General features: G+C 50.8%; 1 protein-coding gene across 2 annotated transcripts; it reads left to right on the forward strand.

Annotated features, from left to right (window-relative positions):
- Nucleotides 1-516: 516 nt before the first annotated feature.
- Nucleotides 517-10,525, forward strand: TINAGL1 (tubulointerstitial nephritis antigen like 1). 2 transcript variants are annotated; one of them, XM_036885203.2, is made up of 12 exons: nucleotides 517-670; nucleotides 1,185-1,502; nucleotides 2,623-2,686; nucleotides 6,311-6,403; nucleotides 6,620-6,734; nucleotides 7,827-7,950; nucleotides 8,036-8,186; nucleotides 8,322-8,511; nucleotides 8,612-8,657; nucleotides 8,919-9,042; nucleotides 9,841-9,886; nucleotides 9,995-10,525. In XM_036885203.2, the coding sequence occupies exons 2-12, from the start codon at nucleotides 1,193-1,195 to the stop codon at nucleotides 10,133-10,135; spliced, it is 1,404 nt and encodes a 467-aa protein (XP_036741098.2). In that variant the 5' UTR covers nucleotides 517-670; nucleotides 1,185-1,192; the 3' UTR covers nucleotides 10,136-10,525. The 2 variants fall into 2 exon arrangements, with proteins under 2 accessions (XP_036741098.2, XP_036741099.2); XM_036885204.2 differs by lacking the exon at nucleotides 1,185-1,502 and having other exon boundaries at nucleotides 538-670.
- The last annotated feature ends 13,770 nt before the right edge of the window (nucleotides 10,526-24,295 follow it).

Consider the following 24,295-nt stretch of genomic DNA (forward strand, 5'->3'; position numbering starts at 1 on the left):
ACTGGGCAGGCCAGGCCCAAACAGGGGTCTCAAGGCCGGAGGCAGCCCCCACACCATAGCATCCCACCCCTCCGGAGGACAAGCCTCCCAAGGCTTCCGCAGGGTCCTAAACCTTCCTCCTCCAGATTCCAATCATTCCCGGGAACGGAGGCGGCTTGGGGCTGCCCTAAACCTGGGGGGCACTGTGAAGAGGGGTGTGCATGGCTTTTTATTACTGAGGGATCTAAGCGTGTCTTAGAGATTTTTGCCGCCCACACCCTCCCCATCTTTCCCAGATTTGGGTCCTAAACCCCGAGCTCCGCTGCGCCCTGTCTCCCCTAACCCACGGCCCGCTCTGAAGGCCACTGGGAGGTCCTTACTGGTGTCAGACCACAATCCTTTCTGCTTTGGTTGGAGTTCTGCCCACTAAGGGCAGGGCTGCCAGCGAGGGCAATCACGTGCTCACCGTCCCGCTCCCAAGCCCGGCAGCGGAGTTACCGGGCCATTCCAGGTGCCGGCGAGCCGGGCCCCTCCCTCCGCGGCCCGCCTGGGCGGGGCGGCGCGGGGCGGGGCGGTACAAAAGGCGATCCCGCCCCCGGGCTCCTCACTTGACTTTAAGTGTCCAGCTGTCGCAGGAACTGCGAGGCGGAGGTGGTGGGGCAGCCCGGACCCAGACCACACCCCTCACCAGGTAGGGACGCTCCTCTGCTCCGAGAGGAGGCGGTGTAGACAGGGGGAACCGAGAGGAGCGGGCAGACGCCAGGACCAGGACAGATCGCAGACAGGGAGAGTGGGGAGGGGCAGAGGGGCAGAGAGAGGGACAGAAGAGGGGGTACCCACGTCAGGGATGGAGGCTGAGGGAGGGGCCGAGGGACCCAGGACTGGAGAGGAGACTTCGGGTCTATGCTATGGGTGTTGAGTGGGCTCACCAAGAATGCCGCCATTCCCACCTCCTGTCCTTGAAGGTCCCCAGGCAGGTCAGGGAGGGGCTCCATTTCTTGCCCAGTCCTCTTGTCCCTATAAGCCAAGGCACGTAAACTGTTGCTCCTCTGCCCGTGTCCTGCCTGGGCACACGGGAGTCAGGGTGACCCTGCTGAACTCCCTTGGACTCACGGCCCCAGCCAGCTGGGAGAGCAGTCCCTGGGGAGCAGGGAGGCCCTGCGGCCCAGCACCTCTGACTCCTGACCTCTGACCCCCGGGCCCAGGAGGCACCATGTGGCGATGTCCAGCGGGGCCGCTGCTGTCGCTGCTGCTGGCAGGCGAGCTGGCTCTGGGTGCGCAGCGGGGTCGTTGGCGCCGGGAGCTAGCACCGGCACTGCACCTGCGGGGCATCCGGGATGCGGGAGGCAGGTACTGCCAGGAGCAGGACCTGTGCTGCCGCGGCCGCGCTGATGACTGCGCCCTGCCTTACCTGGGCGCTACCTGTTACTGTGACCTCTTCTGCAACCGCACCGTCTCCGACTGCTGCCCTGACTTCTGGGACTTCTGCCTCGGCGTGCCACCCCCCTTTCCCCCCATCCAAGGTGGGCACCAGATGGCCAGGAGGGTGGGTCGCTTTGTCAGCCCCAGACTCAGCAAGGCTCCGGACCAAGGCTGATGCATTGACGTTTCCAGGAGAGGCTTTCTTTGCAGACTCTGGGAGAGACCCTGCCCCGCTCTCTGGGCCTCTGGGAAGTCCCTGCTCTGGTCTAACTTGAATCTCTCCAGCAAAACCGCAAGAGAGAAGCTCCTTAGCCAGTGGGATTCTAAGTTGGCCCAGGAGAAGGGCAGCCTCTTGCCTTTCCTCCCAGTCCTGTCTCCATTCCAGACATGGAAGGTGCTGGCCCCACCTGCTGACTCACCCTCAAGCTGATAAAGCAAACAGGGGTTGGTCGGGGTCATCTTCACCATTCCTCTGCCTTTGCTCAGGTTTCTCTGCCTGTGAGATGGCTGTTCACACCTGGGAGGTGGGTCAAATCTATTGCTGCCTTCAGCCCTCACCATCATCTTTTCCCTCGCAGCTGCCTCTGCTCAATAGGAGAATCCCTTGGATTCCTTCCCACAATTCCGTGGGGGCTGCAGCTCTGAGCCTTCGTGGCTGGGTTGTCATCCTGAAGTGCTGTGTTATCTTAGGGGAGTGATTTGCCTTCTCTGGGCCTTGGCTTCCATAGGCGCCTGCTACTCCCCATCTCTAAGCCCCAACTCACGTAAATGGCAAAGGATACAGGGAATATGTGGCTGGTACCCAGGTGAAGCAAGGTGGATCCAAGTTGGAGTCACTGTAGAACTTCCCAGATAGCAGTTGCTGTGTGACTCTGCAGGAGGTGTCTGAAGTTATAGTCTGGCTTCAGTTTCAGTGAGGGCTGGGATGTGTGTGTGTGTGTGTGTGTGTGTGTGTGTGTGTGTGTGTGTGTGTGTGTGTGTGTGTGTGTGTGTGTGTGTGTGTGTGTGTGTGTGTGTGTGTGTGTGTGTGTGTGTGTGTGTGTGTGTGTGTGTGTGTGTGTGTGTGTGTGTGTGTGTGTGTGTGTGTGTGAGTGTTGTGGGGCAGGGGGGAGAGGGTGTGTTTGGGAGGTTTCAGGACACCTGACCTCTGAGGACCTGGCCATCTCAGCCCATTGTCTGTGGTCGTGGTTCCACTTCTCTTGTCCTCTTCCCTCCCACCAGGATGTATGCATGGGGGTCGCATCTATCCAGTCTGGGGAACCTACTGGGACAACTGTAACCGTTGGTGAGTGTTTGGGGCTTGGAGGGGGCTTGCCTTGTGGGCTTTGTGGCTGACAGACTTGGTTCAAATCCTATTGGTCACTCACTTGCTGGGGGCAAGTCCTTTCCCTTCTCCGAACCTCAGTTTCCTCATCTGTAACATGGGAATTTTTACACTGACCACGTCAACTTATATAACAACATTCCCCAGGAGTGGTCAACCATGAATGAATGCCTGACCCCATGTGCAGCCTCAGAGCTGGGATGCATTCCCTGCCTCTCCTGCCTTGGGCTGGGCTGCTGCCCTTCCCAATCTTTCTTGATGTCACGGGAGAGTCAGAGAAGGGGGCGCCAGGAAGGAAACCTCTGACTGCCGCATCCGCTGCCCTGGACCGGATGAGGGTCAGGGATGGCTGAGCTGGAGGCCAGCCAGCCCATAGCAGGGCCTTCCCTGGAATGTGGCCCCTCTCCTTCCCCCGACCATTCCTGGCAGGAAGATGAGGGTGTCAGGCATGCCCCCTACTCTAATCCAAGTCCTGAAGTGGGTTGGAAGCCTTGAATGCCTTCATGGAAATAATGGAGACCCTGTGACTTAGAGGAGGAGGCCCTGCACCCACTCCACCCCATGCCCTCTTTGCCTGGGACTGAGAGGCCCCAGGGAGGAGGAAACTTTTTGGAATGCATTACGCATAAGCTGTTTCCATTGCCTCACTGGTATGAGAGGTACAGGGTCATAGTGAGAGTGGGGACTCATACATTTCAGTGACTATCTGGGTGAGACAGAAAGAGAGCGAGAGAGTGTGTGTGTGTATGTTCAGAGTGCTTGCATGATTTTGCAGGTCCTAAGAGGGTGCCTGGGGACATTGAGGGGTTAATACTCTCTCCCACTCCTATCCCTGGGGCCTGGCCACCCCGGTCCCCTGTGGAATGCTGGGACCTGCTGCCACCAGCCCAGTCTGGACCTGCTTGAGCAGCCCTGAGGGCCAAAGGGGAGGTGGCAGGAAAGGACTGACCAGCCCACTGCCCACCCCAGCCAGCTCTGGGCAGCTGTTCCCTGTGCTTGACACCTGGGGGAGTGTGTGGGGCAGTGTCTATGGGCCTTCCAGGCTGTGTGAGCCCTCGAGGAATGCTTCGAGAGTCAGAGGAGGAAGGAAAGGACAGAGGAGCCTCCCCTCCTTGGTGGCTGGCAGGTCTCCTCTAGCCCTCCCTGAAAGTGCCCCACCCACTTCTGGGGCTGGAGAGCCCAGCCATACTGGGTCTGTTCCCCCTGAGGCTCCTTAAAAGGCAACACTGGAGGCGGGAGCCTTGGTAGGACTTGGAGGAGGAGGCAGTTTAGCATCTTGTAATAACAGAGCTATGAGCTTGTAAAAGCATCATAGAATTCATAGAATTCAACTGCTCAGTCAAAACCCATTTATTAAAGATCTCCTTTTTGGCGGGCACTGTGCTGGGCTAAGGAGATGAAGCCAGAACGAGCCAGCCAGTCCTGGTCCTCACATGGGGGCTTCCAGTCTAATGGGGGAGGACCACACACACAAATACACATGTCGTTACAACTGTTGTAGGTGTCACAGCGGCAAAGAGAGACAAGTGGAAGATCCTAGTTTTAAGTAGCGCGGGGGCAAGGGGAAGCCACACAGGAAGGGTCATTTGTGATGATACCAGAGAGACGGAAAGACAGAAGATGAGTGGCCCAAGCCCAAGGGGAGGGAACGGGGGTGGTGTGGCTGGGGGACAGCTTGTGGGAAAGCCAGGAGGTGGGACGGAATTCTTTCAGCCGGAGCTGTGAAGCGGGGAGAGAAGCCCTCAGGAGGCCCAGGCCTTATCCATGGGGCTCATAAATGGTGCTGAGGATTGTCTATTTTGTTCTAAGAGTCCTGTGAAGCCACTTAGAACAGAATAGGTGGCAAATGGGTTGCAGGGTGTGGGGTAGGGGTCCTGATTAGGAAGCCATTGCCACGGTCCAGGTGGGCTGTGATGATGTCCCCAGGTAGGGTGGTGGCAGTGGAGGAGTGACAGGCAGATGGACTCAGAGTACTTCAGTCTGTGACCTCCCAGGACCTGCTGGTGGTGGGGGTGGAGGGGGTGCACCGCACACCACACTGAGTTCTGGTTTGAACGCCTGGGTGGCTGAGATGCCGTCTTCCAAGCTGAGGATGTTGGGGAGGATCAGCTTTGGACGAAGGCGGCCTGGGCCAGTTTAAGTCTGGGATACACCCAGACAGAGATGTCAGGGGGCCCACTGGACAGGAGCCTGAAACTCAAGAGAAGGGCCCTGGGGCTCATGTAACGAGGACAGCAGCAACAAGTAACAACCCTTGAGCGCTTATGAAGGGCCAGGCCCTGTGCTAAAGGGCTTAGGAGCCCACCATTTAATCCCCAGAAGAGGGTGTAAGAACACTGAAGGAGAAAGTTTAAATACTTACCTGAGGTCAGTGCCTAGTCAGCTGGGATTGAAGCCCAGGATTTGAGTTTCAGAAGCCATGTTCCTAGTCATTTCACTAGAGAGCCTCATTCATTCACTCAACAGTATTTATCGGGTGCCTACTATGTACTAGGTATTGTTTTCTAGACACTGAAGATACTAAACAATACCTGCCCTCAAGGACCTTAGTCTATGAGGAAACAGGCATAAACAATAGAGATACTATGTATATAGAATGTCAGATGGTGATAACATGCTAAGGAGAAAAATAAAACAGGGAAGCTTGATAGGAAAGGTGGAGGATACTAAATTTTAAGATAGGGTGGCCAGGCCACTTAAGAAGGGTCACCCAAGAGACTTGGAAGAAGTGAGAGTGAGCCGTGAGGATGTTGGAGGATGAGCAGCTCAAAGGCCTTGGGGCTGGAGCACTGCTCGTGTGAAGAGTCGGGGCCAGCCTGCCTGGGGTCTCGGGAACCAGGATTTGGAGGACGGTTGGAGGGGACAGGAGGACAGGTCATGCAGGGCCTTCTCAGCACAAGGGCTTTGGCTCTTACTCTGTGATGTGAAGCCAAGGAGGGTTTGGGGCAGGGGAACGGCATGATATGACTTGGGTTGGGCAGGATCACTCTGGCAACTATGTTAAAAATATACTGAAGTGGGGGGGTGTGCAGGGCAGAAGCGGGGAGAACAGTGAGGAGGCTGCAGCCTAATCCAGGTGAAAGGTGACTGGCCCACGTTGGCTGCAGGAGGGGATGAGACATGGTTTGGATTCTGGATGTGTTCTTAAGTTTGAGCCAAGATTTGCCAATGAACTGGATTCGCACATGAGAGAAAGAGTCAAGGGTGACTCCCGGACTTGGGCTTGAGCTCCAGGAAGGATGGAATGGCCATTTTCTGAGGACTGTGGAAGGAACAGGCATGAGAGCAAGGGGGGTCAGCAATTTGGTTTGGGATGTGTTAAGACTGACCTGTTGTTAGACACCTCAGTGGTGACGTGTGGCAGCAAGACTCTTGAGTCTGGAGTTTAGGGAGAGATTGCAGCAGCAGATATATGCTTGAGAATCCTGAACTTGAGGTTGACGTTTAAAGCCACCATCCTGATGGGATCATCTAGGATCCACCCATAGCTGCGGGTGCAGAATTGCAGGCTGTATGGACCTGCGAGGCCTCCTCCCTTCAGAGAGTGCCCAGCACCACCTCACTTCTTCCCTCCTGTTCTCCTAGCACCTGCCAGGAGAAAGGGCAGTGGGAGTGTGACCAGGAGCCATGCCTGGTGGACCAAGATATGATCAACGCCATCAACCAAGGCAACTACGGGTGAGAGGCTCTGGAAGTGCCCATAGTGGCCACACATGCACATGTGCGCACATACCCACGTACAGTCTGCCTCAAATGCACGTCCTGCTGGGCACAGCCACACTCAGTCTTATTCATGTGTGCACTCAGCCAGGGTGCATCTCTCCTGCTCACATGCACGTGCTTCCAGGGCCCCCAGCCTTAGCAGGTCTTTCACTTCTATCCCCTCTCTTCCAGGTGGTGGGCTGGGAACCACAGCGCCTTCTGGGGCATGACCCTGAATGAGGGCATTCGCTACCGCCTGGGCACCATCCGCCCATCTCCCTCCGTCTCCAACATGAATGAGATTCACGTAAGTCCGTCCTTGCCCTCAATCCCGCCATCTCACATGGCCTAGGACCTCAGGGCCCCTGGTACCCTGTGCCCCATTCCTCCAAGGGCCTGGACCTATCCTCCTCTGATAGGCTGTGTGCCCAGACAAGACACTCTCCTTCTGTGGGCCTTTGTTTCCTGCCTGTTAACAAGATGAGCTGCCCTGGAAGAACTGATGCTCAGATTCTGAGCTCCTAGTATGAGCCCCTTCTCGGCCTCTCCACCCTGGGAAAAATGCTGTTGGCCCCAATATGGCTGGGTCAGAGCCCAAGGGGTCAGGAAGTCACCTTGGTATTTTGGGAAGCAGACCGACACTCCTCCTGCTCTGAACTGAGAGCAGCAATTCTTGGAAACAATTGCTGACTTAATGGAACCCCTGGGGGCAAAGGGGCTTCTCCCTTCCTAGCAGTGGAACCCCTTAGGGACAGAAATGAGAACCAAACCTGGAACAGTCAAAGGGTGAAGAAGGGGAAGTTCAGCGGGACAGGGCTGGGGCACATGCTGGAGGATGTGTCCATCAGTGGTGGGCGGGGAGCGGCAGCTGCTGGCCAGAGTGGCCCTCCCTGCAGAGGGATTTCAGCTCAAGGCTGGGGTGACCAGACCCTGCCCATGCCCTTACTCCTCTGGGCCTTTGCTATTTTCTGCCTCCTGCTGTTTGCTTTGGCAGCCTGCCCGGTCACAGGACCTTACTGCTTCTTTCCTCTCCTGCCCTTTAGGGCCTGGAGCCCAAGGTCCTGGTGGGAAGAAGGATGTAGCAAATCAGAAGGTGCAGAGGAGGAATAAGGCAGGGGTTGAGGATGGAAAGCAGGGAGACCCTGTCCCTGGCCTCTTCCGTGTACCTGGCCTCAGTTACCTCATCTGTAAAACAGGACTAGTCACACCGCTCCTGACACAAGGGAGGCACTGAATGGCAGCACTTGGGTCTTCCACTTGAGTTATCGTGGATGTTGCTAGACACCTCAGCAGCAGAAGGGTTCAAGATCAAACTGCAGAAGGCCTTGATTCTTGGTGGCCCTCCAATGCCAATGGGCTCCTGAGGGGCAGGAGGCAGACAGACACTTTTGCCTTGCAGACAGTGCTGGGCCCAGGAGAGGTGCTACCCACAGCCTTTGAGGCCTCAGAGAAGTGGCCCAACCTGATCCATGAGCCTCTGGACCAGGGCAACTGTGCAGGCTCCTGGGCCTTCTCCACAGCAGGTGTGTCCAAGGGCAGGGACTGGCTCAGAGGGAAAGGAGGGCCATGGGTGGAGCCCCCTGACAGCCCTTCTGCCTCCCCTACCAGCCGTGGCATCTGATCGTGTCTCAATCCATTCTCTGGGCCACATGACACCTGTCCTGTCACCCCAGAACCTGCTGTCTTGTGACACGCACAACCAGCAGGGCTGCCGTGGTGGACACCTCGATGGTGCCTGGTGGTTCCTGCGACGTCGAGGGTGAGCAGCAGAGGGCACAGGCCAGGAAGCTGGCATGAAGTGGGGGCCTTAGGATGGCGCGGCACCCTGCAGGAGGGCCTGGACTGTGCCACACCATGTTCACTCTGCATTTGCTCCTGCCTGCTGCCCCTCCAGGGTTGTGTCTGACCACTGCTACCCATTCTCGGGCCGTGAGCAGAACGAGGCTGGCCAGGCGCCCCGCTGCATGATGCACAGCCAGGCTGTGGGTCGGGGCAAGCGCCAGGCCACTGCCCGCTGTCCCAATAGCCATGTCCATGACAATGACATCTACCAGGTCACTCCTGCCTACCGCCTTGGTACCAGTGTAAGTCTGTACTTGGTGGGGGGCAGAGGTGAGAGAGCCAGAAGGCTGGAGCTTCACCCCTGATGGATACTCTCCTCCCCACCCCACCCCCACCCTCCAGGAGAAGGAGATCATGAAGGAGCTGATGGAGAATGGCCCTGTCCAAGGTAAGTGCCCCTCATCCTGCCCCCTGGTTCCAGAAGCTTGCGCCTGCTTGAGTCTGGGCACAGCAACATAAGTGGTCTGTACAGTATTGAGCAGCAAATCCACTGGGGCTGGGAGTGTGGGGACTGTGTCCCCTCCCCATAGGTAGCACCAGGACAGGGCCACTTAAAATCTTGTCTGGGGCCTGGGCTTGCATCTCTGGACTCGGGTGTCAGTGCCTGTGCTAATGGGCTGAGCCGGCCCTATCTGACCTCTACCCACAGCCCTCATGGAGGTGCACGAGGACTTCTTCCTGTACCAGGGAGGCATCTACAGACACACACCAGTGAGCCTTGGGAGGCCAGAGCGATACCGCAGGCATGGGACCCACTCGGTCAAGATCACAGGGTGAGGGGCTCGGGGAGCGGAGGGAGTTGGGTGCAGCAGGGCTTGCCCTGGGGCTCTGAGCCTGCCTTGAATCCTTACCATCTCTCTGCATATACCTATTTTAAAGAGGAGGAAACAGAGATTCAAAAAAAGGAGGGACTTGCCCTAGGTCACACTGAGAGTTGGGGTCCTTTTAAGGTTTTCCAGGAATTGTTCCATCCTTACACACTGGGATCAAATAACTCAAGAGTTTTAACAAGGAGTCAAGAGTTGCTCAACCTCTCCCCACCTCAGCACCTGTCCTGACTCTGCCTGACTCGCTGACTCACTCCCCAGCGTTGGGTTTCCCCACCTGCTACAATGAGAGATGCTCATGTCACTGATTTCAATTGTCCAACTAATGCACTGTACTTTGCAGTAGGAGTCTGGGGCCTCCGAGATACCCATATTCTTCCAGTCTCTTCCTTCTGTTCTCTGGCACCCACCTCTCCTTGGTTCCCCAAGAGGGAGGGCAGGCTGATGTATGAGGTCTCAGAGAACTGGGCCGCAGATGTGGATGCCCAGAGATAGGATTCCCCCCTTTGCTGCTCACCCCCTCCAGCGTCTTCCCTTTGGCGCCTTCCCACCCTGGATGTAGGGTTCGCAGGCATAGATGCGGCGGAGACTGAGGGAAGTAGGCAGAGGGACAGAGACTTGCCCAAGTCTTGAGGGTGCACCCAAGTCACCAGAGGCAAGAGGGGCCTGGGCAGGGAGTCCTGGTGGTGGAGTGTTTGAAAGCTGGTGCGATCAGCGCCCTTTCCCTCCCGGCTCTGCCCGCAGGTGGGGAGAGGAGACGCTGCCCGATGGAAGGACGCTCAAATACTGGGTGAGGCTCTGCGCGCGCGCGTCCGGGGGGCGCTGTCTCCTTCCCCCAGCCCTTCTTCCCCGGGCCCCCGCGCCCGTTCCCTTCCTCACGGCCTCTCCTCATCTGCAGACCGCGGCCAACTCTTGGGGCCCAGCCTGGGGCGAGAGGGGCCACTTCCGCATCGTGCGCGGTGCCAACGAGTGCGACATCGAGAGCTTCGTCCTGGGCGTCTGGGGCCGCGTGGGCATGGAGGACATGGGTCACCACTGAGGCGGCGGGCACCACGCCGGCCGCCGGCGGAAATGCCCGCCGTGGGCTGCACCTCCCACTCAGCCCCGCCCGACGGAGCTCCCGGCGCGGGCGGGCGCCACGGGGTTAATCCAAGCGGTTCCGCTGACGCAGCGCCCGGCCTGGGAGCCGCGGGCGGGCGAGGCTGGTGGAGCCCCCAGACCTCCCAGCGGGGACGGGACAGGGGCCTGGCCGGGAGGAGAGGGCCTGCAGATCCCAGGCCCCCCAGCACCCCATGCAAGACCACGGAAGCCAGGACACCCCCAAGTCTCCAGCCCCACTACCCCACCCCATCCTTGTACTCTTATTCGTAAAAGATATTTATTTTTCTTCTCACTGTTTTAAAATAAAACCAAAGAATTGATAACTGTAGTACCTTGGAACTTCTGGGAGTGGAAAGCCAGACTGGAGTTGGGATGCCATGTGGTTAGACAGCAGAAAGGACTGCCTGAGGCTTTGCTGGTTGGCAGGGGTGGGTGAACTAGGAATCTTAGCTTCCATTCAGCCCTAATTGTTGGGAACTGACCCACTTGTGGCTGGGGCAGAGATGGCATGGCCTTTGGCCCCCAGAGAGACATGGGCCCGTGGGAACCACCTTTTCAGACGCTGAGTCAGCACTGCCTGAGTCAGGGGGAGCCCAACCCACCAATCAGCAGAAGTGGTGCCAGTGCCCAGCGGGCGAGGGGGGCACAGACCCTCAGAGGCTGGAGCCTCTGTCTTTGCAGATCAGCCTCTCCAAACCACCCAGGCGAAGGGGCTCCCCCTCCTTCCCAGCCCCCGGGCCAGGCTGGGCCTGCCTCTCTGAGCCCGCTCCCTCCTCCACTACCCCACGCACTCAGTGCCAGCAAAAGAAGCCCAGGCCTCAGCCTGAGTTTCAAGGCCATCAGGACCTGCTCACCAGCCTCCCTCCCAGCTTCTAGGCCCAGCGCCCAGGCAACTCCAGGGTCCTCACTGTGCTCCCCCAATGTCCAGGACATTATATCATCGGGCATTTGCACACGCTGTTCCTCCAGCCCAGATGCACTTCCAGTCCACCCACCCCATGTCCCACTGCTATTTCAAAGCCACTCCAAGTTTCCTTCATTCAGACAGTACCTATGGAGGGCCACTGATGTGCCAGGTACTGTGCAAGGGACCCATGATTTCCTAAACCACCCCCACCCTGCCTTGCATGGCTCAAACACACCCTCCCTGATCTCACCTGCACCCACCCCTCCACCCAGTGCTCCACCTATCTCTGTGTCTACCTGCTTCCTCCATTGGGCAGGAAGTTCCCTGAGGGCAGGAACTGGGTCTGGTTCATTGGTGGGTCTTGGTACCCACACCTGTACCCTGGTACAAGGGGGCATTGCAGTGGACTCATTGAGTGAATATGGACCATTCTTTTGCTTCCACTTGCCTCCCAAGACACCAGCCTCTGCCCATCCCTCTAGACACAGATGTCAGTACGGTGCTCTTGGCTGGAATCCTGCTTGCCCACATCCGCAGCTGACAGAAAGGCAGCGGCTGCCAGAGTCACTGAAAGGAGGCAGCAGGGAGGTCCTCCTGCGGGGGAGAGCAGCCCCCAGGCCACAGCATCCTGGGGCTCTGTGGGCATAACCTGAAAGGAATGTGGGCTCCTGATAAGCAGCCGCCTTTGTCTCATATCCTGTTTGCTAGGACGTCCTGAGCCAGCTCTCCTGGCTGGCCCGCCCTTCCCAAGGAGCCAATGCTGGCCAGGGGCCCTGGGGACGATGACAGGCAGGGAGTCCCGAGCAAGGTCAGTGGGGGCTGCCAACTGCCACCTCCTCCACGGCTTCCACCTTGCTGGAAAAACCCCTGTTCAGGGGCTGCTTGCTGGGCAAGACTGGAATTTTCTACAAGGACCTTTGCCGGAAGCAGTGTCGCATGGGGAAGGGAGGGAACAGGGGTGAGGCCCACTGGAGGCTCCGGTCTGCAGTCCTACAGGGAGGCGTGGGAGGCGTGGCCCTGCAGACCATGTGGGGAAGGCCCAGCCCTTGCTTAACTCTGTTCCCTGCCTGGGAATCCCAGGCTTGCCCAGCTGGCACTGGAGTGGGAGAGGGTACCTCAGTCACCTCCATCAGCCACCCCTGGTTCTCCGATGTTGGTAATGGAGGTGTTGTTATGAAGAGGGAGGCAAACCTCAATGGTCCCCAATCCATTACTGCTCTTGAGTCAGTCCATAACAAAACCCTGGCACCAAGCCCCATGCTGTGTGCTCTCCTGAAACTAGGCCCTTCCTCTTGCTGGGCTAAGGGCTTGGTGGTTAGACAAACCTGGGTTTGAACCCCTGCTCTGTTTGTTAAACTGGCTACGTGTAACGTTGACTCTCAGAGCCTCTGTCTTTCTGTCATTAATGGGGATAATGGTACTTACTTCCTGGAGTTGTTGGGAAGATTACAGTAACAGCTATGATCACTTTTAAGGGATTGGATTTAATGCAAAGTCTTTTCATAATGAGCTAAACATTTACTGAGTGCTTAAGCACAGCCTTCTGCCAGCAGTTTCTTCTGAGTGCTTTACATATATTATCTCATTTAATAGTAAAACAGATAAATCCCCATTTCCTGATTCTGCAGATAAGCAACAGAAGCATAGGAGTCTGAAGGTTGCTTGAGGCAGGATTCAAACCCAGGTGGTCTGAATTCTAATTCTAATCAGCTCTAATAAGTAGTGGTTGATTGGTAGTGATAGTCCAATGTCCCTTCCCAAGTCCTTCTGTGTTTGGCAAACTTGTATTCATCCTTAAAAGCCCAGCTCAAATGCCCATCCTCTGAAAAGCCTTTCCTGGCACCCACCTTTTGGACCTACAGCTCCCCAAGCATACATCCTTGGCACTGAGGGAGTACCTGTTGACAACTTTTCCTCTAATAAAGGGATGGGGCAGGCATTTTTTTCTTAGCTCCATCCTTTCCTATCCACCGTATGCTCTGCTTGGGCATTCATTCTGGTCTCCTGTAGGGCTCTGCAGGGTCCCAAGGCACCTGACTCTAGTCTCCCCAGAGTGGCTGTTACATTACTTCATGAGTGCTGATGCCTCACATCTTCCCGGTATCTTGGCCAAACCCCATTCTTGCCTAGTGCCCATTAAGGGAAAGGAATTCATGCCTCCTGAACCTGCAGTGGGCCAGGCCTCAGGCTGAGTGCTTCACATGCTTTAGCTTATTTGATCCTATGCACATCTCTGTGAGAAAGTTTATCTTTAGAAACCAGAGAGGTGACTCTGAGAATCTATAGGAGGGGTGGACTTCCAGATTGTGAGCACGGCTAGTGAGCCCAGGCACAGCCAGAACCAAGGACCCAAATACTGCCAGGACTACTGACTCTCTCATCTGCCTTACTCTCTACAGACCAACTCTGCTATGACGAAGTACATGTGGCTAATGACAACTCCTGAGCGCACAGCCATTTTTTCTGTTCTGATTCAAACCAAAACGGAACAGGGAGGGCTTCCGATTGGCCCGGCTCTAATCAGGTGTCCACCCGTGGGCCAATCAACTATAGAAGCCATGAGAGTTCTTGCTGAAAATGCTTTTGGAGCGGGAGGAGATCCCCAAAGAAGGAGAGGGCTGCTCTTCCAGGGTAAAGAAGAGATGCTGAACAGAGGACGGGACTGTGTCCAGCACCCACGGACTACTATTACTGAGCTGAGGCTCAGAGAGGGGTGCGAGGATACAGACCACACTGCCTTCCACTGAATTTGTAGATCAGAGAGAGATCCTTTGCAGGTCAAAGAGGAACGGGATTCCTCCTTCCACTTCTCCCTCTTGACTCACTCCTGGGTTCTGGGAGATGACTTTTCTAGAATAACTTCAAGAAAGTTCTATGGCTCTGACACAAACACCTGAGACAGTGACTTCCCGAAGTAAAGCAAGGCCGAGTCTGAGCAGGCCTTCCAGCGCAGCATCCTGCCGGCCCCCATCGCGGGGCATGGTATGGTCCTCACCGGGATGTGATGAGATGCGTACCAGACTATAGATCAGGGAGATGGGTGCCAAGTGAGCCATACTGAAGTGTCCATACTAATGGTAAGGACTGCTATTACCCCCACTCTACATGGAGGAAACTGAAGCCAGGCGTAGGGGTCAGGAAAAGGGTAGTGATTGCCCAAGGGCACTTTGGTAGGAAGTGGTCAGGAACCTCCGCTGTTAGGTTCCAAAGCCTGGGCTTTCCCTGCACCCTGTGCAGGTGACACACAGCCCTCTTCATCTTGTGCCCAAACAGACTCTTCAGCCTTCAGCTCTGTGCACAGACAGCCCGCACCTGAACTTTGGGGCTCTCAGAAGCTGGTGGTCATGGTGCACCCGGGGGACAGAAGTGATGGGGGTTATGAACACTCAGGTGGGCTGTGTCTGGGGCTGCAGGGAGGTGTCAGGGTCTGCAGAGTGGCGGCTGATTCACCACTTTCCTGTAAAGTCAGGTTCAAAAGCCTTGTCCTCGGAGAAGCCTTCCTGATTCCCCCGTGCAGTAATTGTCCTGCCTCTGAGCGCCCAGGCCTACCCCACCTTCTCTACCCTGTGCCCTCCCCTGACTATAGACTTCTTGGAGACAGGGCTGGGCCTCATCCACTAGGCTCTCAGCACTGCCCCAAACCCTGCCAGGCACGGAGTAGACCCAGGGGCTTGTTTGCTGGGAGGAATGAGGAATGAGTCAGCCCGTGGTTGCACACAGGCAGGGCCCAGAGGCACTGTCAGCCTTGGCAGCAGGGACCCCTGCTGGCTGAATGCACATCTCACCTGGCCACAGGCGGGCAAGAAACCTTGAAGAAAAGGGGCCTGGCAGACCCCTAGCACGGAGCAGCGACTGGGTACTACGTGTTTTACCTGTGTTCCCTGATTGAGTCCTCATAACTGCTCTGCGAGGCCTCATAACTGGACCAGGGGAACAAAGCAGGAAGGGAGCTGAGAATGGATCCAAGTCTGTTGGCCTTAGAGGCTAGCTCATTGCTGGGGCTCCCATTCTGCACCCCTCACCGAATGTTGTGCCCCAGCCTGACCAGAAGAGGGTCAGAATTTGGCTTTGAGAATTTCGCTCACCTGTACACAGTCCTTCACTCATGCCACACCCAGACTCCCTGTGTATCCCTGGCATGCACACCTCCCTTGGAAAGCCTCTAACTCAGAACCAGACAGACCCAGGCTCAAATTCCAGCTCCATTGGATTCCCTGAAGCTCGCTGTCCACTCTGAACCTCAGTTTCCTAGTCTGTAAAAGGGGAACAGTGATCTTTGCTATCTCTCTGTGTCGTAGATTGAGGATATCCCTAAAAATGAAGAAATGGGGGAAACAAGCTGTACCTACAGAGAGTTAGACTGGAGCAACTGGTACCTGATGCATCAGCAGAGATGTGCAAAATCTCTCTGAAGGGCCAGGCTAACTCTGGGTCCTGCAGAAGCTGGCTCTAAGGGGAAATACTGACCCATCTAAAGTCGTAAGGCATCCTCAGACAAAGGCGAGTCCCTGTGACCCTGAAATGTTGAGTTTGTCCAGGGAGAGGCAGCTGTCGCTGTCGGCCCAGTGGCCAGGTCGAGCCTGTGTTGAGATGGACAAGGTGGTTGTGACTGATGGCCTCTGAATAGTTCCCTTCCACAGGGCAGGACATTGCTCTGGAGACCTGGGTGTGGTGGCTGTCTTAGCCTAGGATCACTAACCCAGGGTCTCTGCCTCAAATGTCTTTGAGACTAGGCAGATCCAAGAGTGAGCCGGGCATGTGAGAACAGGAAGTAATGGGGCCTGTGTCCAGCATGGAGAGTGCACCCATGCGAAAGGCACTCACAATCAATGACTTTTAGAAACAAGATGCCAGCCCGCACCACTCAGGGTCCCAACAGGAAACAGATGGTGTGCTCTAATTAGGAGAATCTGGGCTGAGTTTATTTTCAAAAGGACTAATGACAAAGCAGGGTACAGGGGAGTCACAAGCTGAGTGCAGGCCTCTGGGGCTGGTCGTAGGCCTGCAGGGTCCCAGGGAGGAAAAGGTGGCCAGACTCTGAAGATGCGAGAGGTTACGTCAGGGCAGGAGAGCTGGGAATAAACTCCTCCACCAAGCTCTGCACTTCCCCTCATCTCCTGCTGGCTTCCCCATTTAACCAAACCCCATAGGAACCATGGCTGCGGCCTGTTAAATTAATAAAAAATAAACTTTTGTCTTAATTAAACCACTGTCTTTAAGGGTCTTTTGTAACTGCAGTCTATCCCTAACCAATACACTCAGACAAGGCAACATCTCCAAGAAGATACAATGAACATGACCTTACATGTATTTTAACATGTAAGTTGCTTGTGTGTATTTTGGTGAAACATATAAGGTGCAGAACCACAAGGAGAAAGTCATGAATCTATAAACAAAGTGGGGAATTTTAATTAAACTTTCCTGAAACCAGCGAATCAAGTACCAAACATTATAAGGATCCAGAAATTTGAACAATATAATTAAGGAACTTCATGTATTAGATAAACATAAACTTTACCATTTCACCTCCCCCCACTGCCCCATCCCAGCAGAATACCCATTGTTTTCCAGCTCACAGGGAACATTTTTAAAAATATCACCTACGTGGCCATTAAGGAAGTCGAAAATTTTTTTAAAAGAATCAGTATCATTCAGTCACGTTCTCTAATCCCAATATAATACAACTAGCAAACAACAATAAAAAGTTGGCCAAGGAAATCTAGTATGTTTGTTAACTTAAAAAACTCATTGTTCGAGGTTGTGGAGAAAGGGGAACCCTCCTCCACTGCTGGTGGGAATGTAAATTATTTCAACCATTGTGGAAAGCAGTATGGAGATTCCTCAAAATGCTCAAAATAGAAATACCATTTGACCCAGGAATTCCACTTCTAGGAATTTACCCTAAGAATGCAGCAGCCCAGTTTGAAAAAGACAGATGCACCCCTATGTTTATCATAGCACTATTTACAATAGCCGAGAAATGGAAGCAACCTAAATGTCCATCAGTAGATGAATGGATGAAGAAGATGTGGTACATATACACAATGGAATATTATTCAGCCATAAGAAGAAAAGAAATCCTACCATTTGCAACAACATGGATGGAGCTAGAGGGTATTATGCTCAGTGAAATAAGCCAGGCGGAGAAAGACAAATACCAAATGATTTCACTCATACGTGGAGTATAAGAACAAATAAAAACTGAAGGAACAAAACATCAGCAGAATCACAGAACCCAAGAATGGACTAACAGTTACCAAAGGGAAAGGGACTGGGGAGAATGGGAGGGAAGGGAGGGACAAGGGTGGGGAAAAAGAAAGGGGGCCTTACGATTAGCATGTATAATGTGGGGGGGGCATGGGGAGGGCTGTGCAACACAGAGAAGACAAGTAGTGATTCTACAACATCTTACTACGCTGATGGACAGTGACTGTAATGGGGTTTGTGGGGAGGACTTGGTGAAGGGGGGACCCTAGTAAACATAATGTTCTTCATGTAATTGTAGATTAATGATAACAAAAAAAAACCTCACTGTTAAATAATTCATGGGGTAAGGAGAACATTATAATGGAAATTGCAAGATATTTAAAACTGAATAACAATAAGCTAAAGTGGAACTTGGAGGAAAAATTACAGCCTTTGATGCATTTATTAAAAGCAGAAGGATTGGCAACAAATGAATTAAGCCCCTGACTCAAGACTTTAGGAAGAGACCATCAGAAAACCCAGTTTGAAGAAATGAAAAAATAAAGCAGAAAGTAATGATACAGAAAAATAACAAAAAAGTTGAACTAATTCTTTTAAAAGCCTTAATAAAACAAATAAATTATTAGCACAAAATACGTAATATGGGGAATACAAGAAGGATATGATGCCACCAAAGTTTTTAAAAAATCACAACAGACACAAAAAATGGGGGTTTTCAGTTCTAGCAAGGTATCAGATTAAGACAATAATGAAAAACCCAGGAAATACACCCAGAAGGAAGAAACAGTTTGTAAGAAGTGGAGAGCAATGAAAATGATTAAGCCAGGGAAATTCAAACAAGCACGGACTTTATAAGGAAAAAAAAATTTTTTAAGACTGATTTAGAGAGTAAAATAAACAAGGTAAGACCAAAACCTGGAAAATGATCAAATTAGAGGCAAGAAGTTATGATAAAAGGTCAAAGACATTCTAAGACCCTGGATGGTTTTAGAAGAGGAGATTGAGTCCCTTTAGACTTTCTGAACTCAAGTATGCCTGCTAAAAATTTAAGGATGACTATGGATAAGGAAATACTTTGCACAGGTTCATAAGGAAATTATCTCAAATGACTAGAACTCTACCATGAGGGAAACCCCACCCGCTTTAGTAGCAATTGTCACTGTGTGGGCATAAATTTGGATGTGACCTTGGTTGAATCTCATTTTCCCTTTTTTGGTACTCAGTGGATATTTGGACTTTATCTTCTGCATCAGCCTTCTTTTCTTTTGCGTAAATGATCTCATTGTCTTTGCCTTAAGTTTTTTCAAAGTCTGAAAAAAGAAAAATGAAAATGAAAGAAAAAGTTTAAGGGTGACTCATGAAAGAGCAGGCATAGATGTGTTTTAAACCAGTGGAGAGAAAACACAGGGTTGAAGATAACCCCATCAGTCCATCTCCAGGCTGGAAATGACAAATAAAAGCAGCAAAGGAAGTTTGGTGTGGTTACCAGTTTCCTAGATGTTCCCAGCGATCCCTGCCTCCTGAGACTTATGTCCTTGGGTAGGCCCCTCCCACAATGTACAGACTAGACTTGATGACTTGTTTCTGCTCAATAGAATATGGCAGAAGTGATGTTATGTCACTTCCAAGCAGGGATGGCTTTTTGGGAGGACAGCCCATGTTCTCACAGAGGGCACCCGCCTCAGAAGAGCTCCATGCTTGGTTTAGGTTCTGTTCTCCTTGACCTGAAATTTCTAACAATTTCTTAATAAGACCCACAGATTACGTAGCTAGTTTTGTTTCCAAACCAGGTTACAGATAGGGTTGCCAGATAAAGTTCAGGAAGCCCAGTCAAATTTGAATTTCTAACAAGCAATGAACAATTTTTCAGTATAAGTAGGTCCCATACAAGTATTGAAATACTATCCGAATTTTAAAATTTAACTGAGCATCCTAGATTTTTATTGGCTAATTCTGGCAACCTATCAGAAAAGACTCCAGGCTACCGTTTGGGTTGCTCTGTCTGCCTGGGCTCTCTCTCTCTTTCTCAGATCACTCACTCTGGGGAAGCCATGTAGCGAGCAGCAGATATAGAGAAGCTTGTGTGGCAAGGACTGAAGTCTTCTGCTCCCCGCCCGCCACCACCACCTTCCCTCCTTGGGAATTAACTTGGAAGCGGATCCTCAGCAGAGCCTTCAGGCAAGCTCACCCTGGCGGATAGCTTGTGTGCAACCTTCCAGAAAGCCTGCGTCAGAATCCCCTAGCTAGATGGTTCCCATTTTCCTGACCCTAAGAAACTGTGTGAGATAATACATCTTTGTTGTTTGGAGCCTCTCAGTTTTGGGGGAATTTGTTACATAACAATAGATAACTACTGATAATAACACATGGTAAATAGAAAACATAAAATAAGATTCAGGAAAAAAAAAGTTAAATGCTGCTAATCACAAAAAACGTAAATGGCCTGATTTCACCAGTTGATAGATTATCAGGGTGAACGAAAACACATAATCCAGCTATGTGCTGTTCATGAGAGACACATCTATGACAAACATGGAAATATTGAAAGCAAGGAGATGCATAAAGCTCCCCCAGGTGTAACAGACACTGTCTGTGGTCTGACCAACAGCATGCCCCAAACCTTTTGTACTTTCTACAGAATCCTGGTTTTGTTTTGCTTTTTTCCTTTTTACAGGCAGTAGGCAAAAATCTCTACCCATCAATCCCAGCAGGAGTGTCTCTACCCCAGGCCCAGTTTGTTTCTCGTAATGTAAAAGTACTGGCCTCAAAGGATGAATCATGATTTGGCCTAAGCCTATCATGGAATCTCATTTCTCTTGGTCAGAGATTAGGGTAAAGGTGCTTGTGTAGCCCAGTTCTGCTAACTGGGATATAAAGGGAAATCTAGGAAGTGTTTCTTTCCCTTTCCCCTCTCCTGCCTGGTACATGGGCACAGTGCCTGAGAGTGTACTAGGCTTTGTGCAGTCTTGACATGACGGAGCACAAAGGCCCACAAACTAATGCAATGAAGAGGAAATGCAGAGCAAGCCTGGGTACCTGACAGCATCACAGAGCAGCTGAACTCATGCCTACAGTGGCCTACCTCTGGAGTTTTCATCTACAAACATACCCTAATTTGCTTCAGCCATGCTAGCCGGGTTTTGTTATTTGCAGCTAAATGCACTCCTAACAGGCACACCAGGCAAACACTAAGCCAAAGGAAGCTGGAGGAGCTTCATCCGTATCAAGCAAAGGGGACTTTAAGTCACAGACATCATTATGGGTAAGAGGATTACAAAATTATTAACAAGGAAAATGTTACCAAGGAGACATAATTCTGAGCTTTTTTGAACCTAACAGCATAGCCCTCAGGTTATATAAAGCAGAGTCAGAAAACTTTTCCAATAGAAGGACGGACAGTAAATATTTTAGACTTTGCAAGTCATATAGCCTCTGTCTCAGCTACTCAACTTTGCCACGGTAGTGAGAAATACACAAACAAAAGAACATGGCTATGTTCCAATAAAATTTTATTTACAAAAACAAGGCGTGGTTTCAAATTTGGTCCACAGATGGTAGTCTTACGATCCCTGATATCAAGCAAAACTTGAGGCAATTTTAAAGACAGATGGATGGGTCCATAACCCTCCTGAGGATTTTATCTTTCCTCTCTCCATAGTTACTAAATCAAGTAGCCATAAGATTAGAAAATATGTAGAATATTTGAATAACATAATTCAGAAGCTTGAGCAAACAATCAGAAAATTGACAATCTTTTCATGCAATAGGGAAACACTTACAAAAATGGGTCACATACTAGGCCACAGAACAAGTCTGCCCATACAGTGAAGAACTGATATCGTATAGGCCACCTTCTAAGACCACAATACAATAAGTGAGAAAACCATAACAAAAAGATAACCTTATGTTTGAAAACTAAAATTATACCTCCAAATATTTAATAGGACATAGAAAAAATATAAAATATTAGGAATTGGCTGACAATGAAAGCACATTTTGAAATTTGAATGTGGCTACAACAATCCTAGAGGGATATGTACACCCTCAAATGCGTATATTAAAGATTGCACATTGATAAGGATTGCGTGTTAGTAAGTTAAGCATCCAATTTAGGAGATTAGAAAAAGACAACAGAATAATGCCCTCCCATAGCAGGAAATAATGAAGATAACAGAAAACCCTATAAAACAAAAAATTAAAAAATGACACAGGTGATCAATAAAACAAATAACTAATAAAACTGATACATTTCTAGCAGAACCGATTAAGAAAAAAAGAGAGGAGATGCAACTGAATAATGAAAAGAGGGACTTAACTAAAGTTTTTTTAAACCATACGACATAACTTTATGTGGCTACATTTGAAAATGTAGATGGATAAGTGTCCATAAAATATAACTTCACAAAACTGACTTAAGAAATGGCAATAAGAAATAAATAACACCATTAAAGGAGCAGTTGTTCAGATCGTTCTGTTATTACCTTTTAAGTAATCTCTCCTGGATCTATAGTTATCATATCCTTTTCATGCTTAATATTTATTGATTTGTGCTTTTCCTTATTTTAGATAAAGCAACCTCAGAGGTTTGACTATTAATCTTTTCAAAGAACCAACTTCGGGCTTCATTCATCCTCTCAGTTGTGTCTTTGTTTTCTGTTTTGTTAATTTATGCTCTTATTTTCATCATTTCTTTGTCTTATTTTCATTGGGTTTATTGCTCTTTTTTAATTTCCTAAGTTACAGCAGGATCTAAATTTTTTCAGCATCTCAGTCAATACCCACCCCCATCACCCCAGAGGAAACCACTGTTCTGACTTCTATCACTGTAAATTAATCTTGCCTGCTTTTGAATTCCATGCACATAGAATTATGGAATACTTACGCTTTCTGACTTCTTTCACTTAACATTCTGCCTGTGAGGTTTCTCCATGTTGTTGCCTGTTATAATAGTTATGTGCTTGCGTATGATGGATTTTGGTGTGTAGCATTCCATTGTATGAATACACTACAACTTATTTATCCATTCGACTCTTGACGAACATTTGGACTATTTCCAGAAGTGCGTTTTTAACTTTCCAAACACTTGGGAAAGGTTTATTATCAATTCCTAACTTAATTGCATTTTGGTCCAAGAATAAGGTGTATGTGACTGTGATTCCTGGCAGTAAGACTTGCCTTATCGAAGCTTGTGTGCTCAAAGTTTGTTAAATGTTCCATGTGCACTTGAGAAGAGTAAGTGTTGGGTGCTGGATTCTTGTTATGTCATTGTTCAAGCTGGTTAATCGTGCTCTTCCATACCTTCACTAATTTTTTTCTGATTAGAAACATCAGTCGATAATGAAGAGAGATGTTTTGAACTATCCTACTGAGAGCTGGGTAGTGTCGATTTGTTATTACTAGTAAATTTGGCTTGTTGCTATCATTTCACCTTTTGTTTTCTGTCTGTACCCCCTTCATTCTGTTTTTTTATTCTCCTTTCCTGTCTTTTTCAAAATAGACTGTGGTTTTGCTTACTTATTCCACTTCTTCTGTCTACTGGTTTGGAAGTCATTGATGCTATTCTTATTTGTAGAGTGGCTACCCTTAAATTTTTACATTGCACGTTTAGCAAAGCCTAAATTTAATATCCCGACCTTCCTTCCAAACACTACAAGGACCTTGGAACCCTTTACCTCCAATGGCTGCCCACTCCCACTTCACATTCACATTTCATGTAGTCTGTTCTTTTTTTTTTCAGCCACCAATTTGCCATCCTGATCATTATATTAATACAATGGTTGTTTCGATTTATCTACGTGTTTATCATTGTCTTTTCTCAAACAATCCTTCTTCATCTCAGGCTTGTCTTCTATCAGTTTTCTTCTTTTTAAAGATGTAGATCTGTTGGTGAGGATGTTTAGAAAATGATGTTGAGATCATTGTATCTGGGACGTAGGGAGAGCTGCTGACCTGGAACCGCTGTAACAGGCTTGCAGGGCCCCGGGGGAGTGCAGGTATCTCAGGCTCAGGTCCCCCACGTTGTCGCTGGCCCCACCAGTGCTCCTGGCTGTGGTGCTGAGTAGGCACTGACCTTTAGGTAACACCCCTCTCTAAATGCACACCCCTCAAACTTGGGGTTCAGCTCACAATTTTGTTTTGTTTTGTTTCATCTCCTTAGAGATTTCACTTCTGGGAAAACCAGCAATAAAATTAAAATTTGTGGGTTTGTTTCCCAGCACTCTTTTGGAGTGGGGAGGCCCTTCAGAGCACCTGGTCCACTGCACTACAGGAGTGGATGCTCTTTCAGTGCAGGGTTTTGTAATTCTGCTCCTCTTGTATGTGTCCTTGAGCAGTTGATAGGATTGTTTTGCCTAAAACGTCACATAATGTATCATCTGGTACAGATAGTTTTGCCTTTCATGTTCAATATTACCTGAAATCTGCCCTTGTTAACATACTTCACTTAGACTCAGGCCACTGGGGCCCAGGGCCCCACCCTGGCCCTCCTCCATGGGTTAAGGAGTCGGGGCCCACCCAGCACCCTCCCTCTTCTAAACCATGGTCTGGGTGCCCTGAACCCTGGAATTGCCCTGCCCCAAAGGCCCAGAGCCTGTTTCCAAGGCCATAGCAATGACTTCCCTAGACTTTTCCTCCTGAGGGTGTGCAGCTATACACACCTTAATTCTAAGGGGTGGCCAGGATGGCTATTGGCAGGAGGGGGGATTAGCAGTTTGGACAAATAGGCTGAAGTGTCCACAAGGATGTGTGAAGGCCCTTCACTGCATAGAATGGAGCCAGAACGGGAAGGGAATGGGGTGAGCCCTGAGCCTCCCGATTGCTTTTGCCCTGAACCTCATAAATGTGTGATATATATACCTCTTAACTATTTCATAGCTCTAACATGATCATTTATACACTATTCTATTGTTTCCAACTTTTCACTACACACATTCTGTTGCAGTGAATGTTGTAATGAACATTCTTGTAGTTGTTAGAAGTTGGGAT

This window comes from Manis pentadactyla, chromosome 4 (assembly GCF_030020395.1).
Source record: "Manis pentadactyla isolate mManPen7 chromosome 4, mManPen7.hap1, whole genome shotgun sequence".
Classification (NCBI taxonomy): domain Eukaryota; kingdom Metazoa; phylum Chordata; class Mammalia; order Pholidota; family Manidae; genus Manis; species Manis pentadactyla.

Excerpts from the sequence above, each read along its gene's own strand:
- TINAGL1 (XM_036885203.2), top strand. The coding sequence starts at position 1,193 with ATGTGGCGATGTCCAGCGGGGCCGCTGCTGTCGCTGCTGCTGGCAGGC. Across the intron at positions 2,687-6,310 it reads TGGGACAACTGTAACCGTTG|CACCTGCCAGGAGAAAGGGC; the intron begins GTGAGTGTTTGG and ends CTGTTCTCCTAG. Across the intron at positions 8,658-8,918 it reads GGAGAATGGCCCTGTCCAAG|CCCTCATGGAGGTGCACGAG; the intron begins GTAAGTGCCCCT and ends CTCTACCCACAG.